This window comes from Lonchura striata, chromosome 21, assembly GCF_050655825.1.
Source record: "Lonchura striata isolate lonStrDom1 chromosome 21, ASM5065582v1, whole genome shotgun sequence".
NCBI classification, from domain to species: Eukaryota; Metazoa; Chordata; class Aves; order Passeriformes; family Estrildidae; genus Lonchura; species Lonchura striata.
Window position 1 is genome coordinate 7076267 of NC_140723.1, and position 22506 is coordinate 7098772.

Consider the following 22506-nt stretch of genomic DNA (forward strand, 5'->3'; position numbering starts at 1 on the left):
GGAGAATCTCCTAGGTCAGCATTTCTTACCAGTGCATAGAGAAGACCAAAAGCAAAGCTACTTTTCCAATTCCATGGTAATAAACCTGAAAGGTGCTGGTAGGTGCTCTCTGATCGTTATGAGACACCACTACAGAATTAATTCTTGGAAATAAATTGTTAGGAAGCAGCTGATGGATAGGACTGTTGCATAGCAGGCAGGCAGAAATAAATCTAAATGCTACTGGGAGTGAGGATGGAGGGGGAATGGTTGTTTTTTATCCTGAAGATGGGCAGATTTGGGGGGAGTTGTACCCCAAAATCAAATGCACTGTTGGGTGAAACAAACCAGGAGAACGGGACAGGGATGAGTTTGATTGTTCACATGAGGTAGTGTCAGCAGTTGAGAGATTACCACGAAGGCTGTTGCAGGATTCAAAGCACCTCAGTGAAGCTTTTTTTCCTAGAAATAGTTGGAGTCTTGGTATTCTGAGCCAATTTTTGATGGCGTGTAAAGCTGGGTCAACTTTGGTTACCATTGCCCTGACTGGAACACAAATTGTGAAGCTGGGAGAAGTGAGGCTATATCTCTGCACCTTTTAAAGGATAGCAGAACCCTCCATATGAATATGTGACAAACAGGGAGAAAAACAGTGTTCTGACATGTGGAGGGGTGTGAGCAGGTCATGGAAAAAATCCTTGTCAAGAGAGCATGACTGATGTTTTTTCTTCACCAAATGGAGAATGGCTTAAACTTTTCAATAGATGGCTGCTGAGCATACACTTTCAAGCTGGAAAAAGTAACCCCAGACACAACTGCTCATCACTCCCCCTCATCCAGCTCGTGCCTCACTGACAGAAAGTACCCGTCCTTGCATACATTTATTTTTAAGGACTTGAAGGCTTGAAGATCCATAGTCTTAAATAAATTAAACCAACTTCAGATAGGTACAGCAACATTGGGATGGAAGGTGGGAGAATCCCCTAAGTTGATGTTTTGTTGCCTCCTGTCTGGAGGATGTGGATCTGTCTGGTTGCAGTGTACTCCATCCTGGAGAGAGCTCCCCATCCCTGGAAGTGTCCAAGGCCAGGTGGGACAGGGCTTGGAGCAACCTGGGATAATGGAAGCTGTCCCTGCCCCTGGCAGGGCATGGAACAGGATGAGCTTTAAGAGCCTTTCCAACCCACACCATTCTGGGATTCTATGACCAAAAAAGGCACTAATATTTCATTAATTACCCAGAAGGGATTACTTTATCCAGAAACAACTTCACAACTGGTCGACCATGCAATGCAAACACTCCTCATGCCTTGGTAAGCATTGTCTTAATTCTGTTATTCCTGTCACAGGGTCTGGCTCCAGGTTTTTGGTTTTTTTTAAGCTTTGGAACTTAGTGCCTGGGGTAAAATCCTTGTGTGGTAGTGGAGCCCAATAGGGGGAGTGTGAACTTTTACTAAAGCCTTGTCTGAATTCCTTCCAGTTTCCTGTACGAAGTATGGGCCTCACCACATGTCCAGAAGGCTAATAAATGTAGGGGCTTGTAAATCAAAAGGGAAATGAATCTGAAGCCCTTGGGGCCTTTGCTTTTGCTTAAAAAGTGTGAGATGTGTCCATGAGACAACACTCAAATTGTCCTTTCTTAATAGTTTATTTAAAATATATGCCCAAACTTAGCCAACAAAGTAAAAGTTAGCCGTGTCCTTGGCATCTTCAGTGAGTAAAACACTTCTTGGTTCAGTGGTGGAGGGTTTAGACCTCAGAACTGGACCAAATGAGCTGGATTTTGGTATACACATAGCCCTGACTGAAGCAAGGAGTGCTTTTCTAATCCCCCCTACCCCGAAAGCCACCCAAACCACAGTGTGTTTCAGAATCACCTGTGGCACAAATCCACCCAATGGCTGTGTTCCGGCTGCTGAAATGCAGGTTTTCAGATGTTGGTTCTCTTTCTGTTGGGAGGAAATCTGCCACCTTCCTCTGCAAGTCTTTCAGGAAGGTTTTTTTCTAATAAAAACCTTGGGTTTAGCAGCCCTGGTGTTGGCTTTGACCTTGGGTACCCTTTTTATTGCTCATCTTTTCCCATCTTTGATGTTGGAGTGCTGGATATTTGTGGTGATTTCTACAGGCACGTGCTGTGCTCAGACAGACATGGCTGTGCTTCCAGACTTACTACACCAGTGCTCAACCTCAGTTTGATTAGGTTTGAGTAAAGAGAGGTTTTTGTAATGCAGAACCATCAGCCTGGAACTCTTAAATCAGATAATTAATTACAGTGGGAGAGTTGTCAGAGTGCAGAGGTAGCTCCGGGATGGCTGGGAGGGGTTTGGTGCAGCTGAGTTAGGAGGGATCTTGACCACACTTATGTGATGCTTGATCCTCTAAAGTATATGAGTTTGTCCCTCTGTCAGCCATGGGAAGGCACAATCCCTGTTTTAGTCCCTTAAGCCTTTGCTGTCCAGAAACTCAAAATCCCATTGCACGCCTGTTAGCTGACCTGGCAGACACACCCGCAGAGGCCTCTGGAGCAGAAGAACCCGGCCTGTTAAATGCATCTGTTTGATTTGGGGGGTGATGAAAATGCCACAGGAGCTGAGGCAGTGGTACCTTTCCAATTTGGGCTGATCTTGGAGAAAGCTTTTCTGTTTCCCTGACATGGAATGCAGGAGATGAGTTGGACTGTGCCAAGAGGAGCTGCTCCTTTGTTTTACTGTGGGGCTTGTACTGAGAGTGGCTGCATTTGCACCCAGCTGCTGGGCTTTGAGGGAATTGGATCAACTCCTTTTTGTTTGGGTCCTTCCATTCTCTTCCTTAACTTCCCTTCCCACCAGTGTGTTTTCAGCTCCAGCTCTCTTCTAGGCAATAAGAACTAGCCTGTTTTTTCACACCCTCTTACTAATTGTCACAGTACTTTTCATGCTCATGGTTCTGTTTCAGGTATTTGTCCTCTTGAGGTCTGTTTATATTGTTAGTTTTTTTTCCTTTGACTGTCTGAACATCATTGGAAATAGGTACATGGAGATGTATTCTGTGGGGATACGGATGATTTGTCATGACCTTGTACCAAAATCAGTGCAGGGAGTGGGGTAGAGAACCACAGTTCAGGTGCTTAAGGAAAATCTGGCGATGCTGTTTTCTCCTTTTACTAAGTAGCTACTGGGTTTCAAAAGCTTTTGGGGGGATGAGAACCCCATCCTTCCCAAATGCCATAAATACCCATTTCTTATGCTCTACCATCACCCACGTCTCTCCAAAGAAAAAGTCAGCTGTCCCTGCTCAAAGGAGGCATTGAAGAGCCTGAGTCCCGGAAGCTGGTGCAGGCTGGCTCAGGAGTGCTTCATTCAGCGACTGGGAGGCGCCAGGCCATGAGGGGAAGGCAGGATCCCACTGGGCTCTTAAACCCCTGGGGATGAGCAAAGAGTCATTAGTGATGCTCTTCACTCACCCTCAAAGTGTGTAGGTGCCAGGCTCAGTGCTGAGGCTTTTAATTCAGGCAACAAAGCATTGCCATGTTCCATGGGATTGCTCACAAATCCATGTACACGTCTTATCCTTGGAGGCTGAGCAGTGTTAAAAATCATCAGGCTTCAGAAGTGGGCGGAATGCAGTGGTTTGGGTTGGAAGGGCCCTTAAAGCTCATCCTATGGCAGGGACAACTTCCACTACTCCACGTTGCTCCAACCCTATCAGCCTGGCCTCGAACACTTTCAGGGGTGGGGCAGTCACAGCTCCTCTGGGGAACCTGAGCCAGGGCCTTTCTACCCTCACAGGGAAGGATTTCTTCCCCATATCCAATCTAACCCTGTCCTCTGGCAGTGTGAAGCCATTCCCCCTTGTCCTGGCACTCCAGGCCCTTCACCAAAGTTCCTTAGGGCAGGATGTGAAGGCTGTCTTGGGGATTCTCTGCTCTAGAGTAGGGGCTGGAGTGAGCTGCATGGAGCAGTGGTGGTGTTCAACCCAGCCTTGGTTGTCGCTTGGTTCATGATGGAGGAGGAGGAGAAAGGGCAGGAATTGCACTGTAAGGAGAGCAAACCAAATGCTCACTCAGCTTGGCTTTCAACCCTTGTTTCTCACTGTTCTTGCTGTGGCAGTTTTGGGAAGTTCTGAAATGCCTTGTTCCTCCTGCTCCACCTCCAGGAGGTTACAGAGGAGACGTCCCTGTGCTTGCAAAAATTGTGAAAGAGTGTCTGGGGAACACTTTGGGTTGGTCACTGTGCTTCAGGGGTCGGCTGGGAACAAGGAAGAGAGGTGCTCCAGGGCTGCGTGGAAGCTCCAGGTGGGACCTTGGCTCCTGTTGTGGAATCAGAGGCAGACACATCACAGCTGTTACTCATGGACTGATTCTGATGCTCTTGCAGATGTCACGAAACAGAAAATCTGTTCTGCAGTCAAGTGCTGTTCTTCTGATGGCCAGAGCCAAGGAGGTTAATGCCACTGAAGGAAAACATACAATGATTATGATGATAGTTAACTCCTGCTCATATGGGAGTCCCTGTCCTTCTGCAACAAGAGCATGAGAGACCCAGGAGCTGGGAAAACATGCAAAAGCTGATTGTTCAGTCTTGATTTCAGTAGCTCCAAAGTAGCAGATCAGGCCAACTGACATAAAATGAAAATAATCAAAGTGGCAATCAGTTTATCCATAATAAAATCAATTTTTCACTATTTCATAGGAGCTGCATGGTGAAATTGTAACTTTTTTTGCTCGAGCACTGTTCTGTGCCTCAGTGTTTCCTTCTGCCCTTGGCCACTGGCCCCAGCTCAGTGCCTGCTGTGCAGTAATCAGCCTCGTGTGGGTGTTTCCATAGCTCAGTTTATCTAAGGTTCCCAATGCCCCTCAGAGGTTTCTGAAAAGTGCTCAGATTTTTCCATTCAAGAGCCTCTGCTTTCCTGGATGTGTACCAGCCCTTCCTTTAAGGGATGAGAGAGAGGATGAAGCCTGTAGGGTATGTTTAACTGAGTTAAGGCTTCCCTCATGTAGAGGGTTTTTTAATCCTGGAAGCAACAATAACAGTCAAAGTTTCACTACCTCAATCCCTTCAGTTAGGAGGAGATTCTTAAAGGATTTTTCTTTTTCAGGACACTTTTCTCTGTCATAACAGGGAATTTATTTTCTAGTAAATAGCAGAAGGTAACTCCCAGCTGTCTGTGGAATTATGCATGGATTGCTTTGGGATTTGCCATGGTACATATTCAGTGAGTGTTTATACGTGTTGGCTCTTCCTTGGGTGCTATGGCAGCAGCTCACCTCAGCTGGCCTGTGGCAGAGGTGGTCCTTAAAGCAGTGCCATGTGGGCTTTTCCCCTCTGCCCTACATGCCATGATGTGCTTCCCACTGCTGCAGGGCTCTGTCACTGCAAGGTACAGATTAGGATTACATTTACATTACATTACCCATTACCTGGCTGAGCAATTTCTCCTGCTTGGAAACGGCCTTCTCTGTTCTTTGTCTCTGCACAGATCCTCACTTGCCCTCCCTAAAAACTTTTTGATTTCTTGTTTTTATAAAAGGCCTTGTGTTGGGTCACCATGGTGGTTCAGGAGTGTCTCTGGGCACATTGGGTGTGAGTCAACCCAAATGGAAGTGTCCACTTAAACAGCCAGAGGAAAAAGCCTTTTTATGTAGCTAAGGCCAGGTACTTCAGGCTATAGCAAGTGTGATTAAATTAATTGGCATTCAAGATATGGAGCTTCTGCTGGGGATTTCCAGTTGGGTTTCCCCTTCGAGAGTGCCGTTGGTTATATTGGAATAGGGGAAAGATTAATAACCCATGGGATGAAAGGGTAAAAAGTGTGTTGTGTAAAAGTAAGGATGGCTGATGAAATAGCTGACCTTGCAAAATGCTTTCTCTTGGCTGTGTGCTCTTAAATATGGAGGAGCACATCACAGGACGTAGATACAATCACTTGGTTATATTTAATATATAGAGTGGCAGCATGCTTAATATTCCACTTAACTGGAGAAGCAACTTCTCAAGCAAACTCTGATCCATGACCCTAAGAAACCTCACACAAATCCACAGGTAGTGTGTTTGGTTTATAACAATTCGGACATTTACTTATGTAAATCTTGAAATCACACGTGTATTTACTCTAAATGATTCTATCATTGTCAGTATTGTCAGTTAAGCCATTTAGTGAATGTGTGTGAGAAGTTGTGAACAGAGCTCAGCACACTTTAATTAATGGGGATGGTCTCTGAAGAGCTCTGTGGGTTAGCTGGGCTTGGATGCTTTGGAATTTTACAGCATCTGTTTTCTCTTTTTACTTAAAGGAGAACTCGGTTATCTCTGCAGTTTTGTAAACTCCTTGTCTATGGGTCCTTAAAAATTCCTTTTTTAAGTAAACAAACTCAGCCAAAGAGACACCAGAATGCTTTAGATTAAATGTGAATTTGCCTGGCTTTGAGGGAGTTAGCTTTTAAGGGTTTTTCTGCATTCTGATAATTTGTTGCTAAAAATGTGATGATTCTGGGGGAATTGGAATATTCAGGGGTGCAGATCTGACTGTGTCCATACTCAGCACCTATTGCAGGAAATGTTAGCTGATGTTAATAACAGGTACAGAATTGTACATCAATCCAAGGATATGGTTAGTGAAACTTCTGGCAGAACTGGGGCAAAAATGCTGCAGTTATTTGTGATTAGCCCCTACTTTATTTTTTAAAGGAATATTGGGTTTTAATCACAGGTGGAAAAGTCCTAAATCCATCCCTATTATTGGATATAATGCAAATATACAGGTAGGACTTTGTCCAAACTTGGATGCAAACCTTATAAATGCTCCTGAATTGCTATTCCTGTACAATATTTAAGGTATATACTTCAGCAGTGTCTAGGGAAATGAAAGGTTTCTTTACTGGTAGCAGCAGCATAACTGCAGTGGGAATGAGGGGGATACTGGGCTGCTGTCTGATCCAGAGCAGCTTTTCCTCCCCTGGAAAATCAGGGCTGTGTTTGTGCTGCCCAGGTGAGCGCTGACCTCAGATACTCCTGGCTTATGTTAAAGCCAGTGGGTTGCATAAGTGGTTCTTACACCTCAGTTCTTGTGCCATCAAATGACACTGTTTGCCCAGGAAAATCTTAGTGACCTTGGCATTTGCTGGGAAAATAGAGGAGCATGAAGAGTGAGATGACTCAGGAGAAATGGGAAGGGCGGGATACTTTTCGTCTTGAAGCATTACAGAGGATTATAGAATGAGAGCTCTTTATGCTGATAGGGATATGATAACTGTTGGAAAAGCCACATGTGGTGCTTCGGGCATCCAGGAAAATTGCTTTCAGTTAAATCTGCTTAAAAATCTACCTCGCTCTGTATTTTTTGCTGTGCAGCATGGGGATTCTTTAATTGTTCCTAAATTTCAGAGGTTTTAATATCTCTAATAAAACAGTCATAAACCTTCCACCTCCAGCATGATTTCCCATGATGGTGTAAATACCTGTGTGCCTGACCCCTCTGGTGATGGGTACGGTTGCTTGCTGCACTGAGGACAAACGCCCCAGAATGCTTCCTGGTGATCTTTGTCCCTGTTCCTGTGGTTCTGTGAGGGAGCTCCTGGTGTAATTGGCCCTGTCCTGGCAGCTTTCCTGCTGGCTGCCCCCTGTGTTAGTGCTGGTAAGCTGCTCCTTGGGATCCCGGTCCTCAGAGCTGCCTCCCACCTCGAGGGACCCCCTCAGCTAAGGAAGGCATGGGCCCAGCATCCCAAATAATAACACCAATTCATCAGTTTAGAGCAGAGTGCAGCCAGTTGCACAAGCTGCTGCTAAATTGCTCTTTCTCAAGCTGTGCCAGAAAACTTCCTGCACTGAAGTAGCACGAGCTGGAAACTCCTTCCTTAATAAGTAATTTGTCCTCTAACACCAGCATTGCTTCCTCTGAGGAACACAAAAAAGAGGAAGCTGGCTGAGTAGCAGCCACATATCTGGTATTATGGGATATTTTAAAAACTCTGATCCCGTGGTGACTTGTATTATTTAGGTAGATTATATATGGACTTATGTTGGACTTGAGCTTGGGAGCAGCCGCAGATTTGGTGCTCTGGATGTTCAGCAGCTTCTGGGTATAATTCTCGTATGGAGGAAGGCTAAATGACAATGACCTCCTGGTTTCCTTGTACAGGGATGAGGGAGGGCATCATTCTTCTGCCTCAAGTTCCATTAGGCTTGAATTTTTGCTGAAGAACTTTATAGATAAGCACAAGTGGTCACCTCCTCACTCCCCTCCCTTCTGCTTTGAAGTCCTCAGATGGCTGGAGGGAACTGCCTACATAGAGACAAGTGCCCTGTAGCTCCTTGTGCCAGCTGGGAATGCCCCATATCTTGAATTACAAAACCTTCATGCCTAGATTTCAATGGTAGATTCCTTGATTTTACTTTTTTCCAGTGTTGGCTGTTTTTTGCTTGTCATGTCTATTGAAAAGATTCCCTGGATGTAAATTAGTGCTCAGTGCTCTATTTAGTGTCACTTCCTATAAATACTGTTCCCACCAGTGCACTAAGAGGTAGGAGCTGGGGTAAATCATGAGCTCCGGGCTGGACCCTGTCCGTGATCTCTCCTTGCTCCCTGTTCCCAGTGCTGGTGATCTCCTTCCCCACAGCTTAATCCCTAAACCAGAAAAAGGAACAATTTAAAGCCCCTCGCCTGGCAGATGATGTGGAATTGCAGCTGACCCCTGCATAAACTTGTCTTCCCTCGGAATTGTCCCTTCCAAACCCCCTCCTGTGTTACAGTCATCACTTGGGTCATACTGCACTGCTGTTTGGTCAGGGGGCTGTGGAGGGACAGATCCCAAATATCCATCACAGCTTGGCTTGTGACCGTAGCATTCACCTGATGTTTTTAAACAATACTGGAGCATTTGCAGGGGTGGAGCTGCAAGATTTGGATCTGTTCCACAGAACGGGATGGGGTTGTGCACTGCTGGACACAGCTCCAGATGGAAGGGTACCCTTCCCAAAGTGTCTTTCCAGAGGAGGCAAGAGTTGACATGTTCAAGGTAGTATGTAAAACATCTGAAAGCTTCAGCATGCTAATGAACTAATGGCACTGAAATGAACTGCTCATTAAAAAATTAGAATACTTCAAATCAGGAAGTAACATAGAGGACAATCTCAGTGTTGAAGGGAAGCAGTAGGAAATCTATTCTCAGATAAAGTGTTGCTTTCCCCATGTCCTTATTTTTTCTTTGGTAAATGCTTGACAAGTTTTGTGTCCTGTCCTAAGGCTTGAAGTGCCTTGAGGCTCAAGTGGTCCTTGTGGTGTCTGTGTTGGTTCTCACTCATTTGCTCTGCACCACTTCCCTTCACCTAGACAGACCCCATCCCTCAGGAATAAGCTGCATCCTACCAAGATTCACCTCCCTGCCATCTCACATGAAGGACTAAAATAATCGTGGAGAATCACAGGGCTCCTTGTGACTCCAGCTGCTGTGAACATACCCATTGCTTTACTCCTTTCTCATAGCTTCAAAATCTACTTTGGTCCCTCAGGGCTTTCTCCTGACTCCAACAGGACTGTGACTGTAGTGGAGGTGTGGAAACATGAGGAGAAGGGAAGAGCTAGTGTGTAGGAAGAGCCTGGTGTGTAGTCATACCCAGTCCCTCCACTGGAATGCAAAGGAGGCAAAGCCACAGAGCAGGACCAGGAGCTCTGCCCAGCTGAGAAAGGCGCCAGCCTCTGGTTCACAGTGTGAGTTTAGGATGTTCTGGGAGTGCCTTCATGGATGTGGTTTCATGTTGGGATTAGAGGTGTCCCTCTGAGCTGCAGTGGGAAAGGTGATCTGCCTTTGCTGACTGGTCTCAGATGTGACGATCATGTGAACGTTTGGTGATTTAAATCAGCTCAAAGAATTCATGGAAAACTTCACCCAGCCAGGCTAAAAAAATAGTTTTCTCTTGACTCACCAGGCTGAGCTGGTTCACAGAGGAATCTTGTGATCCTTAGTCCTTTCTGAGGAGCATTATTCCTTGCTGAGGCAGCTTGCAGAAGCTGTGGGTACCAGTGTTTGGCAGCAGGGCAGGTTTAGGATCCCATGCAGGCTGACCTGTGGCAGGGGCAGGGGAAGCACTGTGCCCTCAGGGAGCCATACCTTGGTTTTCTTCCCTTTTCCCAGGGACACTGGGGCTACCCCATGACCTGGAGTTATGCCCCCTTGTCCCCCTAATTAACAGTGCTCCAGAAGGTTTCTAAACAATGCTCCACAGAGGTGGAGGGTACAAGGGGAAGATCAATTTTTAGATCTACAGCTTGCAGCACCTTTGAAATCTCTGTTTCTTTCCCTACCTGGCCACCCAGGCATGGATGGATGGAGGTATTGCAGGATGGAGGACTTGGGCTTTTTCCCAGCTTTTTCTGGTTCTGATCCAGGATTGTCCCTTGTGTTTTGAAAGTATGAGATATGCAATGTAAGAGCCATGTAAAATAGTAACAGTCACTGACTTCAGTCACTTGCACAAGAAATTATTGTTGTTGTTATTAGAATTAATGTTATTTATTACATTCATTTTACTTGAGTAGACAGATGAGAATTTTTTGTGTTGGGAGGGCAGAAGGTGAGGTGATGTTGTAGAGGCAGGCAGTCTGCTGGCTGACACTAAAAGGGATGTTATTTTTATCAGGGCCACAAGAATAAGTATTTCAATGGCAAGGGAGCTTCAGAGCTTTGTCTTGTTTCAGGGAATAGCAGCAGTGCAATAGTTGCATAAAAATCTTCTAATTAAAAGAAGCAGCTGAACTATTTAGTCTTGTAAACTGCCACTAAAATGCTAATTCTTTTGGGATGTGAGAATGTCTGGAAAAGCTTCTTCATCAGGAATCATGAAGGTTTCTCCTGTTTAAATCAACTTCATGGGTCATATAGAAGCCCAGACCAGTTTTGGCTGGGAGGGACCTTAAATCTCATCCAGTGCCACCCCCTGCCACAGGCAGGGACACCTTCCAGTGTCCCAGGTTGCTCCAAGCCCAGTCTGGAGCAGCCAAGCCAGGAGCTGCTGCTCCTCCAGCGTTTTCTATAGGAGCCCTTCTGCCTTTGTGAGAACATGCAGATGTCTGAGTCGTCTCAAAGCACAGAAGGTGATTTAGCAGCTGCTGCCAACCACAAGAATAAGTTTAGAATAAATGTCACTGTCTCTGGTCAACTGAAAGCCTGTTACTTACTCAGTTTGGATGATTTTGATGTTTGTATCTGTATTTGCAGCCTTCATTGCTGGTGTGGTCAAGTCTGATCAGCCCCTGGGGGATGGTGCACCAAGGATGGCTTGGTGGCTTTTCTGTAATTGGGAAGGGTAAAACTAAAAGCTGTTTGTTATTACCTTTATCTTACTGAGGTCTTTTTATCCCCTGTGCTTCCAGATGAGTGAGCTGCTGCTTTCGCAGTGTGTTGTGCTCCTAGAATAGATGCACATGGGTGTGGGGAGCAGCATCTTCCAAAACCCCCTTGTGGCCTCCAGTCAGACTTAGGTAGATACATGGTTATGGTATAGCACAGCACTGCTTCAGCTTGTTCCTGAGGGTGTGTACATGCTCCTCCTTTCCCAGTCCCATCAAACCTTCATCCTCTGATTAAGTCCTCCCAGACTTGCTTGATTTGTGAAGCTGGTGGTTCTCCCAGTACCTGTAAATCATATACTGAAGGTTTAGATTGTTACCATCTCCTGTGGGAATCACAGAATCACCAGGTTGGAAGAGACCTTAAAATCATCGAGTCTAACCCAGCCCAAACACCTCAACTAAACCCTGGCCCGCAGTGCCACATCCAGTCTTGTTTTAAACACATCCAGGGATGGTGACTCCACCACCTCCCTGGGGAGAACATTCCAGAATTTCATCACTGTTTCTGTGAAAAACATTTCCTAATATCCAACCGATATTTCCCTTGGTGCAGCTTAAAGCTGTGTCCTCTGGTTCTGTCAGTGCTGCCTGGAGAAAGAGCCCAACCCCAGCTGGCCACATCCACCTTTCAGGGAGTGTAGAGAGTGATGAGGTCACCCTGAGTCTCTTTTTCTCCAGGCTGAGCACCCCCAGCTCCCTCAGTGGTTCCTCACAGGGTTTGTGTTCCCAGCCCCTCTCCAGCCTTGTTGCCTCCTCTGCACATGCTCAAGCATCTCAACGTCCTTCCCAAACTGAGGGGTCAGAACTGGACACAGTAAAGAAAATTATTTCTCAAGGGGGATCTGCTTGGTTCTCATTTGGGAATGCAAAAATATTCTGGAAAGGCATCTGATTCAGTAGTTTAATTTTCCTGGTCAGGCACTGTCACGGGCTGCTCAGTGCAGTGGTGGAGTCCCCAGTTTTGGAAATGTTCAAAAAATGTGTGGATGTGGCTCTTGGGGACATGGTTAATGGTGAACATGACAGTGCTGGCTTAATGGTTGAGCTCTGTGATCTTGAGGGACTCTTCCAACCTTAATGAGTCCATGATTGTAATGTTCAGGATGTTTAGGATCACTAGGTTATGTTTAGATAGGCCTTGGCTGCTGCCTCTGGGGGTACTGCATCCCCACAGTCCTGTGCAGGGATGTGCTTAGGGAATCGACACCAGGAGCATTTTGTGGGGCAGCCTTCCCCTGGGTGACAGCTTAATCCTCCATCTCCTCTCGGTCCCTGCCTGTCCTTTGGATTACACCTTCATGACAGTAGTTTTCCTCTGATGCCACCTGACAACTTCTAGGTGCCATGGGTGCCTACCCTTGCTCTCAGGAGTCTTGGGAGCAGAGGCTTGTCTGTTCCCTCATTTCTGCTAGGAATTCCCTAGGGATAGGTCTGAGAGCATCCAGCTGCTGCAAATGCTTTCTTTCCCAATCAGCTCATCCCCTGAAAGGAAGCAAGGGCCAGATTTGGAGTTTTAAAAGGCAGAATGAAAGGTTTGAGAGGAGGGACTGAGTAGCAGGAAGTTGCTGTGTCATAAGGAGGGAAGAGCTTAAAATTTCATCAGGAACTGTAGTGATAAGGATAACTGTAGGGATAAGGAGTTATGATTTCAAACTGAAAGAGGAAAAATTCAGCTTAGATAAATAGAAGAAGTTCCACCATGTGAGAGTGGCATGGCCTTGGCACAGGTTGCTGTGGCTGCCCCATCCCTGGCAGTGTCCAGGGCCAGGTTGGATGGAGCTTGGAGCAATCTGGGATAGTGGAAGGTGTCCCTACCCATGGCAGGGTGATCTTTAAGGTCCCTTCTAACCCAACCCATTCCATGATTTCCTTTCCCATTGTCCTGCTGTTTTGGGAACCTCAATGGTTTTGGAAACCTCAGTCTGACCTCCCAGACAGCTGGAAATGGGTTCTCCAAGAACGTCACCCCAACTTTGGTAGCAGAGTGACAGAGATCTTACCTAGGCCATGTTGGATATGATTTATTCCCACACATGGCTGGTGCCTGGGAACATGCAGCTCCTCTGAAACAACAACAGGGAAATGCAGATTTTCTTTCCCTGCTTTATATGCCTGTGAATCACCTGTAAAGGTGCATTTACACATTGTAGGATCCTTACAAACACACTGACTGCTCTGACTCTGTGTTTTGATCACTTGGTGCTTGTTTTAAGAAATAAGGAAATGATGTCTTGGTGTACACCTTAAGATGACAAACAAAAATCCAGGTTTGCCTTTAATATATGAATGTAAAGAACAGCAGCACCAAAATCCTTCATTCCCACGCTTTGGCTCTCTCCTTGGGCAGAAAGCAAAGAAAAGCTTAATCATTGCTGAGAGCAGCACAGCTCCAGCAGAGATCCATAGTAATTTCATGGAATTTTAGGAGGTATTTAGCACTATATCACATAGCATGAGCCCAACTTCTTGGCATTGCCCTGCCTGGGACTTGAGGGCTGATTCTGGGGCCAGGTTGTTCTGAGCTGGCTGGGTGTGCATGCTGCTGGTGTAACACAGCTCTGCTTCCAATTTATTGGGTGCATTTTGGAGTTCAGGCCTCATCTGGAATATCTCCATGGGATGTTGGCCCACCATAGTCCTCTGCTACTTAGAGCCGATTTTCCAGAATTCAGTTGGAGTCTCCAGAGCTCACTTTATTGAGCCTTTTTTCCCCCACCTTAATATTTTGGGCTCTTTATGAGGTGCCTGTCCTGGGGTTTGTGGCTAGAGATCCATGAGGAATCACTCAGAGCAGCAGGGTCTGTTGGAAGACAAATAGGGCTGCTCCAGGCTCCTGAGTATTGCCTGTTTTCTGCAGCCTAATGGGAGTTTCAATTAACATGGACAAGTACAATCATAAATAACCCTCCTAAAATTAATGGAATTTTAAGGCTTCATTGGCACCAGTCCCTGTTGCCTCTCCGTGGCAATGCCATGATTTCCAGCTGAAGGGAGTTGATGAGATGCATTGACTTTCATTTCTTAGAAGAGTCCGTATATTTTGAGAATAAAATGTAAATTGAAAAAATATGGAAGTAGCTGTTTTTTTATGGAGGAAAGAGGACGAGTCAGCTGGTGAGAAGTTGTCTGTAGCTGAGCAAGAGATGCGCTCCTGCCACATTTTTCACCCTGTTACCTGAGCTGACACAGGCAGAACCCATGGAGCCTCTGTGGCTTTATTTTGGTAATTACTAATATTTCACAGCTGGGTTGAAACCTGGATTTAACCTTATCCAGGCTGTGCTGTGAACACTTCTGAGAATGTTGAAAATACACCTCAAAGTTCACAGTTACAGAAATATTCCGTGTGTCGCCTCCAGACCCGTCCCCCACCCACCAACACCCCGCCTCAAGGAAAATCCCAGCAGGATTAGCAGGGTTTAGACACAGTTTCTTCCACCCCAAACAACCTTTCCATGTCTCAGCTGAAAATAGCCAGTTTGCCTCCATGCTGAGGTTGCAGTGGAGGGAGACAGAGACGAACTAACAAAATCAGGTTGCCCTTAGAAACACATTTGTATTGGGCAGAAGAATTGATTGGGGTTTTGTGGCGTTGGCTCGCGCGTGGGTCTTGCCAGCCCCGGGAGCTCTGTGCCAGCAGGAGACGCATGGGGTGAGGCGAGGTCTGCGATGATTTAGTGCGGGTGAGCTGTCTCAGTGCTGGGTAATTTAGAGATGCAGAACTGAGCCTGGAAGTAATGAGCTCTGGCTAATTAGGTGCTTGTCTGCAGGTGGAACTATTGCAGCTGGTGCTCCCAGTATTGCTGGTTTGTGTTTGAAAGCGTCATGGAATCAGTGGGATGTGGGGAATATGGATAATTTGCAACAAAGGGATTTTTTTTTCTGTTACCTTCCTCCTAAGCCCCCAATTTTCCTTTGGCATTCACATTTGGCTTGACTGTGAGATTATCACACATGGACCAAAGATGGAGGGGAAAGGGGCTTTTTATACAGGCAAATACTGAGAGGACAAAGGGGAATGGCTTTCCACTGCCAGAGGGCAGGGATAGAGGAGATACTGGGCAGAAACTCTTCCTTTTGAGGGTGGGCAGGCTCTGGCACAGGGTGCCTAGAGCAGTTGTGGCTACTTCATCCCTGGAAGCGTCCAAGGCCAGGTTGGATGGAGCTTGGAAGTGAACTGGGATAATGGAAGGTGTCCCTGCCCATGGCAGGTGTGGGACTGGATGAGCTGTGAGGACCTTCAGAACCCAAACCAGTCTGGGATCCTGGGGTATTTTGTGGAATGGATATTTAAAGGGATGTAAGTCGGAGGATTTGGAGACGTGCTCAGGTACAAACAGGACGTGCACTGTGGCTGTGGCTGCTGCAGACAGAGAGGATGGGGATGTGCCAGGTGGGCTCTGCCCCTGAACTTGGGCCGCACACTCGGACGTGCCAACGCCCGCGTCCGCAGATTCCAAAACGTGGCGGGACTCCTGAAGGGAGAGGAGCAGGACTCTGAACAGCGGCAAGATGCTGGGGGCAGAGGGAGACAGCTTGCTGTTCAGTGAGCTTTAGAAGGTCACATTTTCCTTTCAAGCTGCAGTTTTCAACCGTGGAAAGTTTGTTTTCCGACAGGCATTGAGGTTCATTGGGATTTGTGTGCTCCTTCTCTTTGGAAAGCTCTCCCTGTTCCCATTGAGCTCCGTGCATTGTGTGGCAGACAGCAGGGAAAGGCAGTGTTTGGGATTATTTGGAAGCTGGTGCTGAGATTAATGATACATAATTAGGTAAAAAGCTCAAGATGTATTTTGAGGCAAGTTTTGTTACAAGGAGAGTGTTCATTTAGAGCATGCAATAAGCTGGGATAAGCTGGGAAAGCCTCACTGTAACATTTGGATCTGCAGCTTGGGGAGAATGATTTAATGAGGAGCACTTAATGCAGAGGGATGGACAGGATGATAACTTCCAGTTATCTCAGAGTTCAGTTGGGGAGCAAAGAACGAGTCCTGCAGTCAGGGATTTTGAACAAGGCAATAAAAGAGTGGTGAAACATCAACAATATTTATGTAAGTGTATTTCTGGTACAAAAGGAGAAGATAAATACCTTATTTAAGGTTTTGTTCCGAGTATAAAATAGCCCATAAACAAGAATTTAAAGAGAGTCCACTGATGCAGTTTAATACACAAAACGCATGAAGGATTAAAGAGGTTGTTTGTACAAACACTTCATTGATCCACTTAAAATTTATATGTCTGATAAATGGCAGTTGGACTGTGAACACTGACTACACATGTGGCACCAAGGAGCTTTATACTGGGCCATAAAATGTTGAAACAAGCTTAATAATGGCTTTTGCCATCGGATCCTTCTGGGGATAAGGGGATAAGTCGTTCTGGAAAGTGGCAGACCCTGAAGGTTTGCATCTCTTGACAGGGATGATGTACTGCTCTATTAAAAATCTCAGTACTTTTAAACCATGAACCCCATTTTTGCCACTTTGCAAACACTTTTTATTGTGTTCTTTTGTTTTTAAAACATTTGACTTGCCAGAAATAGTCCTTAGATCAGAATTAATTATTGGTGTAAAGCTGCCATGAGCTTTTAAGGAATTCCTCACCTGCAGCTCTTAACCTTGACCGTATTCCTGAGTGCTCATGCCAGCAAAAAATTGTACTTGTTTTTCCCTGGAATAGTAACAATAAACACCAAACACTGAAACACCAGTGCCTCCCTGGAGCTTGACCTGTGGTGTAGTCAGGGTTCAGAATTGTGCTTTGTTTTGACATCCCATCACGTTGTGCAAGAGGGGTTGCATCCAGCTGAGAAAAAGGAAATAAAAGCACTCTTTTCATACAGAGGCCACCTCATTCCTTAAGACTCAGCCAAAGAACCTGATCCCTTGTTGGTAATCCACTAGCAAAAAAAACCCTGAACAGACAAAAAACCCCACCCAAACACGCCCTAAAATAAAATGCAATCTCTGAAGGAAGTGAGATGGGATGTGTCGTTGGATGGAGGCAGGGGATGGTTAGGGAGGGTAGGCATTTTATTAGGTGGGGTCTTTAAATGTTTTCCAAAGTTATGTTGCTCTTGATTTTTGTAATATTAATTAGCTCTCATCTGTTATGAGCAAGAGCAGCTCAGCTGTGAAGGGTCAGGGTGCTCAAGTCCTGTAAGAGCTGAAAATGTGGAGGTGACAGAGAATGGGGGAAATCAGCATGGGTTTCTGTAATTAGGGGCTGGATTCTGCAGATACACAGGAGGATTGAATTATGGTCACCCAGGCAACATCAATCCTGCCTTTCCCTAAGTTTGGAGTTACTTGCTTTGTAACATGAATTTTATTCTTCCTGGGAAGAAGTCAGTTTGGTTTTCGCATTTCAGCATGGAAAGATGATGACACTGTTTTGATCTTATATATTTTCATTTTTCCCAGTTAATGTGTCACTTGGTGGAGTTTGCTTTGGGATATTGTTGTTGTTTAGTCTTCTAAAGGCTGTAGTTTGCTTTGCCAGCATTCCTTCCTCAGGCTTCTGAAACGTGATCTGTCAAAAGAGGGATTGATTTAGAAGGGAAAATTGATTGCTGAAGTAGTTGCTAAGTAAAGGAGTCTGTGGTGCTACATTTGGGAGTAGCAAGATGAAAGCTGAGGGGAAACAAGCTGCAAAATTTCCTGCTGAGGAGTTTGTGCTGAGATTTAATTCTTCTGATAGAGAGCACTGATGCTTTCTGAACTCCTCATTCATTGCCGTGAAGCTTTCCAAACCACTCTGTGCTGCGGAGTTCATCTTTTTCCTTTACCCTTTCCTTTACAAGCTTGGCTTGATTATTATCCCCTGTCTACTTGCTAGGAGGAGCGTGATGCTGCCTCCCATCCCTTTTCCTGTGCGTGCACAGCACAGAAGTCGGGGAAGCAGCGAGATGGCAGCGGGGTTGTGGTGCTCAGGTCCCAAATTCCACGGAGAACCCCCCGTGCTGCCTCTTTAAGAGCTCAGGCTCTGCCTGCATGGGGATGGGCAGGAAGAGCTCCGGAGCCAGCCCGGCGTGGCACAGATGGGATGTGGCTGTGAGGGGATGTGGCTGTGAGGGGATGTAGCCGTGGGCTTCGATGATGGATGCAGGGAGAGGACACGGCGCTGAGCCGGCTCACGGCCAGAGCTCTCCAGGATCTCCTTGACAGAGCTCCCTGGGATCTCCTTGACAGAGCTCCGTGGAATCTCCTTGACAGAGCTCCCTGGGATCTCCCTGACAGAGCTCCCTGGATCTCCCTGACAGAGCTCCCTGGAATCTCCTTGACAGAGCTCCCTGGGATCTCCCTGACAGGTCTCTGGGATCTCCCTGACAGAGCTCCCTGGGATCTCCCTGACAGAGCTCCCTGGGATCTCCCTGACAGAGGTCTCTGGGATCTCTCTGACGGATCTCCCTGACAGAGCTCCCTGGATCTCACTGCTGGAGCTCCCCAGGATCTCCCTGCCAGAGCTCCCTGGATCTCACTGCTGGAGCTCCCCAGGATCTCTCTGCCAGAGCTCCCTGGGATCTCTCTGCCAGAGCTCCCTGGGATCTCCCTGCCAGAGCTCCCTGGATCTCGTTGCTGGAGCTCTCTAGGATCTCCCTGCCAGAGCTCCCTGGATCTCACTGCTGGAGCTCTCTAGGATCTCCCTGCCAGAGCTCCCTGGATCTCACTGCTGGAGCTCCCTGCCAGGTAGGACTGAGAGTGCCGTGCCGTACAAAAGGCTTGACCCTGCAAGTGGAGGCCGGTGGAGCTGGGAAGATGGGGTGATGCCAGGGAAGTTCCAGCTGCTGTGAGTGGCAGAGCTTTTCCCTTTGAACCTTTTCAGAGCTTTGTGTTGCCCAGCCAGCTCAATGAAGTGTTGCTGCTGTTGGGATGTTCACCTCCTGCATTTTAATTGTATGGTGAATAGAGAAGAGGCTGCAGAGGAGAAACACGGTCCTGGAAAGCTCCCTGCCATCACATCCCTGCATGCTTGGCTCTTATAGATTCCTTGCTCAAAAAAACTGAAAGAAATGCTCAAATTTGATGTGGTTTCTTGCCCTTCTGTAATCTTGCTTGACAGTTTTTCCTTGGGATTTTTAATGCACAGTTTCGGTACAAGCGGGAACACGTGTGGGGATTACATAACCCTGGGGAAGCTGGTGGGAGACTGACTCCATTTCTGGGCAGAGATGAAAATCAGGAGTTCTGGACTGGTTTTGTGTAAGGTGTTTGCATAGGTGCCTGTGGGTACTGCAGGTGTTTTTATTCCTGGGAAGAGGTGGTTCCTCAGAGCTGTGAGCTGGAAGGGGAGGAGAGGTCAGCGGTGCTCAGGGTAAAATGGTTCCTAGTTGCTGAAATGAGCTTAGGTGAAAAGCCCCATTCGAGGGAAAATGAATCCATTTCGGGAGAAAATAGAATAATGTTCTCTCTGTCTTCCTGCAATCTTGGTGGAGCAGAGAAATCTGTAGAAATTCCTGCTGGAAGGGCTGGTTTTGGTGTGTGTTCCCAGGTCTGTAACAGCAGACAGAAATCTCGCAGAATCGCAGTTCTGTAATATGATTGGAACAAGCAGATAAATGTGATAGAAGGAGGAGATCTCTGCAAGGAATTCCTGCTGACTGTCATTTCACTCAGCATTTGGCAGTGTCACTGATTGCTCCAGCAGCTCCAGGCTGGATTTTTTTTCCTTAATCGCTTTACAGAGCAGTCACATATTCCCCTCTCCTCAGAGTGTGGCCATGGCTGTCTAATTAACAGAGCTCTTCCTCTTTTTAGGGAGATTTTTGGCTTCCAGAAAAATTCTGTGTGGTTTCCAGCCGGCGTTCCTTCTCCCACTGGGTCTATAATAGCTCCCAAAATTCCCCAGCTTGTAATCACTGCTGCAGCCAGATGGGGACTAGGTGGAACACCCATTGCATCTGTGCCTGCATTTATGAATCTGCCAGAAGTATCTCACTTAGGTGAGATTTTAGATATATATTTCATGAGTTAATGAGCCCTGAACAGCGATGAGGAAAATCCAGTGCTGGTACTGCCTGTGCTGCCATCCTTCTCCCAGATCCTGGCATGATGCTGATGGAGCAGGGAGAGCTCTGAGGAGTCATTCAGCCTGACATGAGCAAAACAGAGGCTGCAGTTCCACCTTACCAGCTGATGGTACTTCAAGAGGTTCTTCTTGGATTTAACAGGGTCTCCTTGCTCCTGCTCTTCTGCTTCATTGCTCTCCTCGTCTTTTCTCCCTGTGGAAGGAGCTGTGAAAACTGTGTGAGGTTTGGATTCTCTTTGCTTTTCCTCTGCTCCCTCTCCCTTCCCACCCTCCTGAATGATTTCAGAGTATAGTTGCCCAAATTAGTAATGTGGGTGACAGGATATGGGGGAGGAAGAGGGAGGGCACAGGGTGCTCCTGAATTGGATCTCAGCACAGCAGGGTAGTAACACAAAAGAGCTGCCTGAATTACTCAGGGCATCCTGGTGTTCCTGGCTGTGGTGAATCCAGTGCTGCAGCGAGGCTGGGCTGGCTGGACTCTCATCCTGCACTTGCCTGGCTGTGCTGGGGCAGCCTGAGGGCAGCAATCCCAAGCTTGTGCTGCATTTTGGAATGTGCAGCCTCAGTGGCACTAAAATCTGTGTGCGAGAGCAGATGAGTGAGTGCCCTGGGGTGGTGTGGGTGTGGATGTGCAGAAGGATAGAATGATGCTGCTGGATGAGGTTCTGCTTCTCACCTGCCTGCCCTGACCCGTTCACCTCCCTTGGTGGAGTATCCATGCTGTCACTTAACCCTTTCCTAGAAGAGCCTCATCAGCACAAGTTGTGATGAGCTTTGCTGGCACCCTGGCTCGCTTCTCCCCCAGTAACAGCAGCTGTTATCCCAGAACAGGCTCCTTTGGCAGGTGGAGGGAGAGGGAAGGTGGTGATTTCCACTGGGGAGCAGGAACAAGCTCCAAGAGGCTTGGTGGGAGCCAAGAGCCTTTCCACTTGCCCAGCTCCTTTCAGAGAAGCTGGAATCTCTCCACTAGTCCAGCTCCTCTCAGGGAAGCAGGAACCTTTCCACTTGTCCAGCGTCTTTCAGTCAGCCTGTGGATGCCACAAGTTGGATGCTGGAAATAATCACTTTCTCCAACCATTATTTCATTAAGATATACTGGAATTTAGGTCATTTTGTTCCTATCAGTCTTATGTCCAGGTCAAATCCTTTTGCAAAAAGGACTTAAAAGGTTTCTTCTGGATCTGATGAGACTCATCTCTTCCTAGGAGAGATCTTAAACAGTAACTCCAAACTCTGCAAATCCATCTAAACTGTTCCTTCCTTCAGGCAGCTCTTCCTGGGTGCAAAAAGAGAGATTGCTCTGCTCAAAGGAGATTATTTCCTCCTGACTTATATAAGTTCTAAAATAAGAAAATAAATCCCAACCTTGACAGGGCTGAAACCATTTTTCCAAACTTAGGAGTGATCCCTTTTGAAGCAGCAATTGCTTCAATGGATTGTCAGGAGTGCCTGGAGAAGGGAAATCTCAGCTGTGACACAAGGGGGGCAGTTCCATACCACACCTTGTGCTGTCATCCCTGCTATAGGGATGTTCTAGGGGAGAGGGAATGATGCTACAGCAGGAAATTTGAGTTTTCATTCCATCTTCCAGTGTGTTTTTAATCCTTTTGTCCCAGATTTTGGCTTTTTTTTTTGTTTTCCAAAACTTGGGGGTGAATGCAAGATCCTTGGGATGAAGGCTGGGAGTGACTGTTCAAGTTTGTGACAAATCTTACAGTTGTTTGGCTGACTCAGGGTTTTAAATCCCATTTGGTTGTTAAAAACCTCTCTGTTTATCAAATGACACCACTTGAGCCTGAGCTGGCAGATGAGCTAAGTGCAGATGAGCTTTAGACCCTGCAAACGAATTCTTGTCATGGTTAAAAAAAGGCAAAATGAGATGTAGGGTGAATGAGCACCAGCCTGGGCACCAGCAGGGCTGGATCCTGTTCCTGGCTCTGCTGCCCTGGAGGTACACGAATTTCAGTCAATCCAGCTGTTCTCATTTCACATTAAAAAAACAGTGAAATGCGATTATGGCATTTAGGAAAATATTTCAGCAGGTACCTTTTCTGTGACAGTGGGCTTTGGGTATTGTTTAGATCTATGTGAGGCCACAAGGTGTTACCCAAGTCAGGCTTTTTTATTCTTTTGGATTCCTGCATCCCCCCCGTTTTATTCCACAAATAAACCAGATTC

At 46.6% G+C, this 22506-nt stretch overlaps 1 protein-coding gene across 28 annotated transcripts in view; it reads left to right on the forward strand.

Annotated features, from left to right (window-relative positions):
* EIF4G3 (eukaryotic translation initiation factor 4 gamma 3) overlaps positions 1–22506 on the forward strand; it is a 143256-nt gene that overhangs the window by 19079 nt on the left and 101671 nt on the right. For 4 of the 28 annotated variants that reach the window (XM_085558435.1, XM_085558439.1, XM_085558448.1 and 1 more), the window contains exon 1: positions 1–20551. This exon is cut by the window's left edge. The exons of 19 other annotated variants lie outside the window; for them this stretch is intronic. In XM_085558435.1, the coding sequence (XP_085414561.1) occupies positions 20397–20551 (155 nt within the window). In that variant the 5' untranslated portion in view covers positions 1–20396. The remainder of the gene's footprint in view (positions 20552–22506) is intronic. 5 more of the 28 variants (XM_085558436.1, XM_085558458.1, XM_085558440.1 and 2 more) reach the window with 5 other exon arrangements.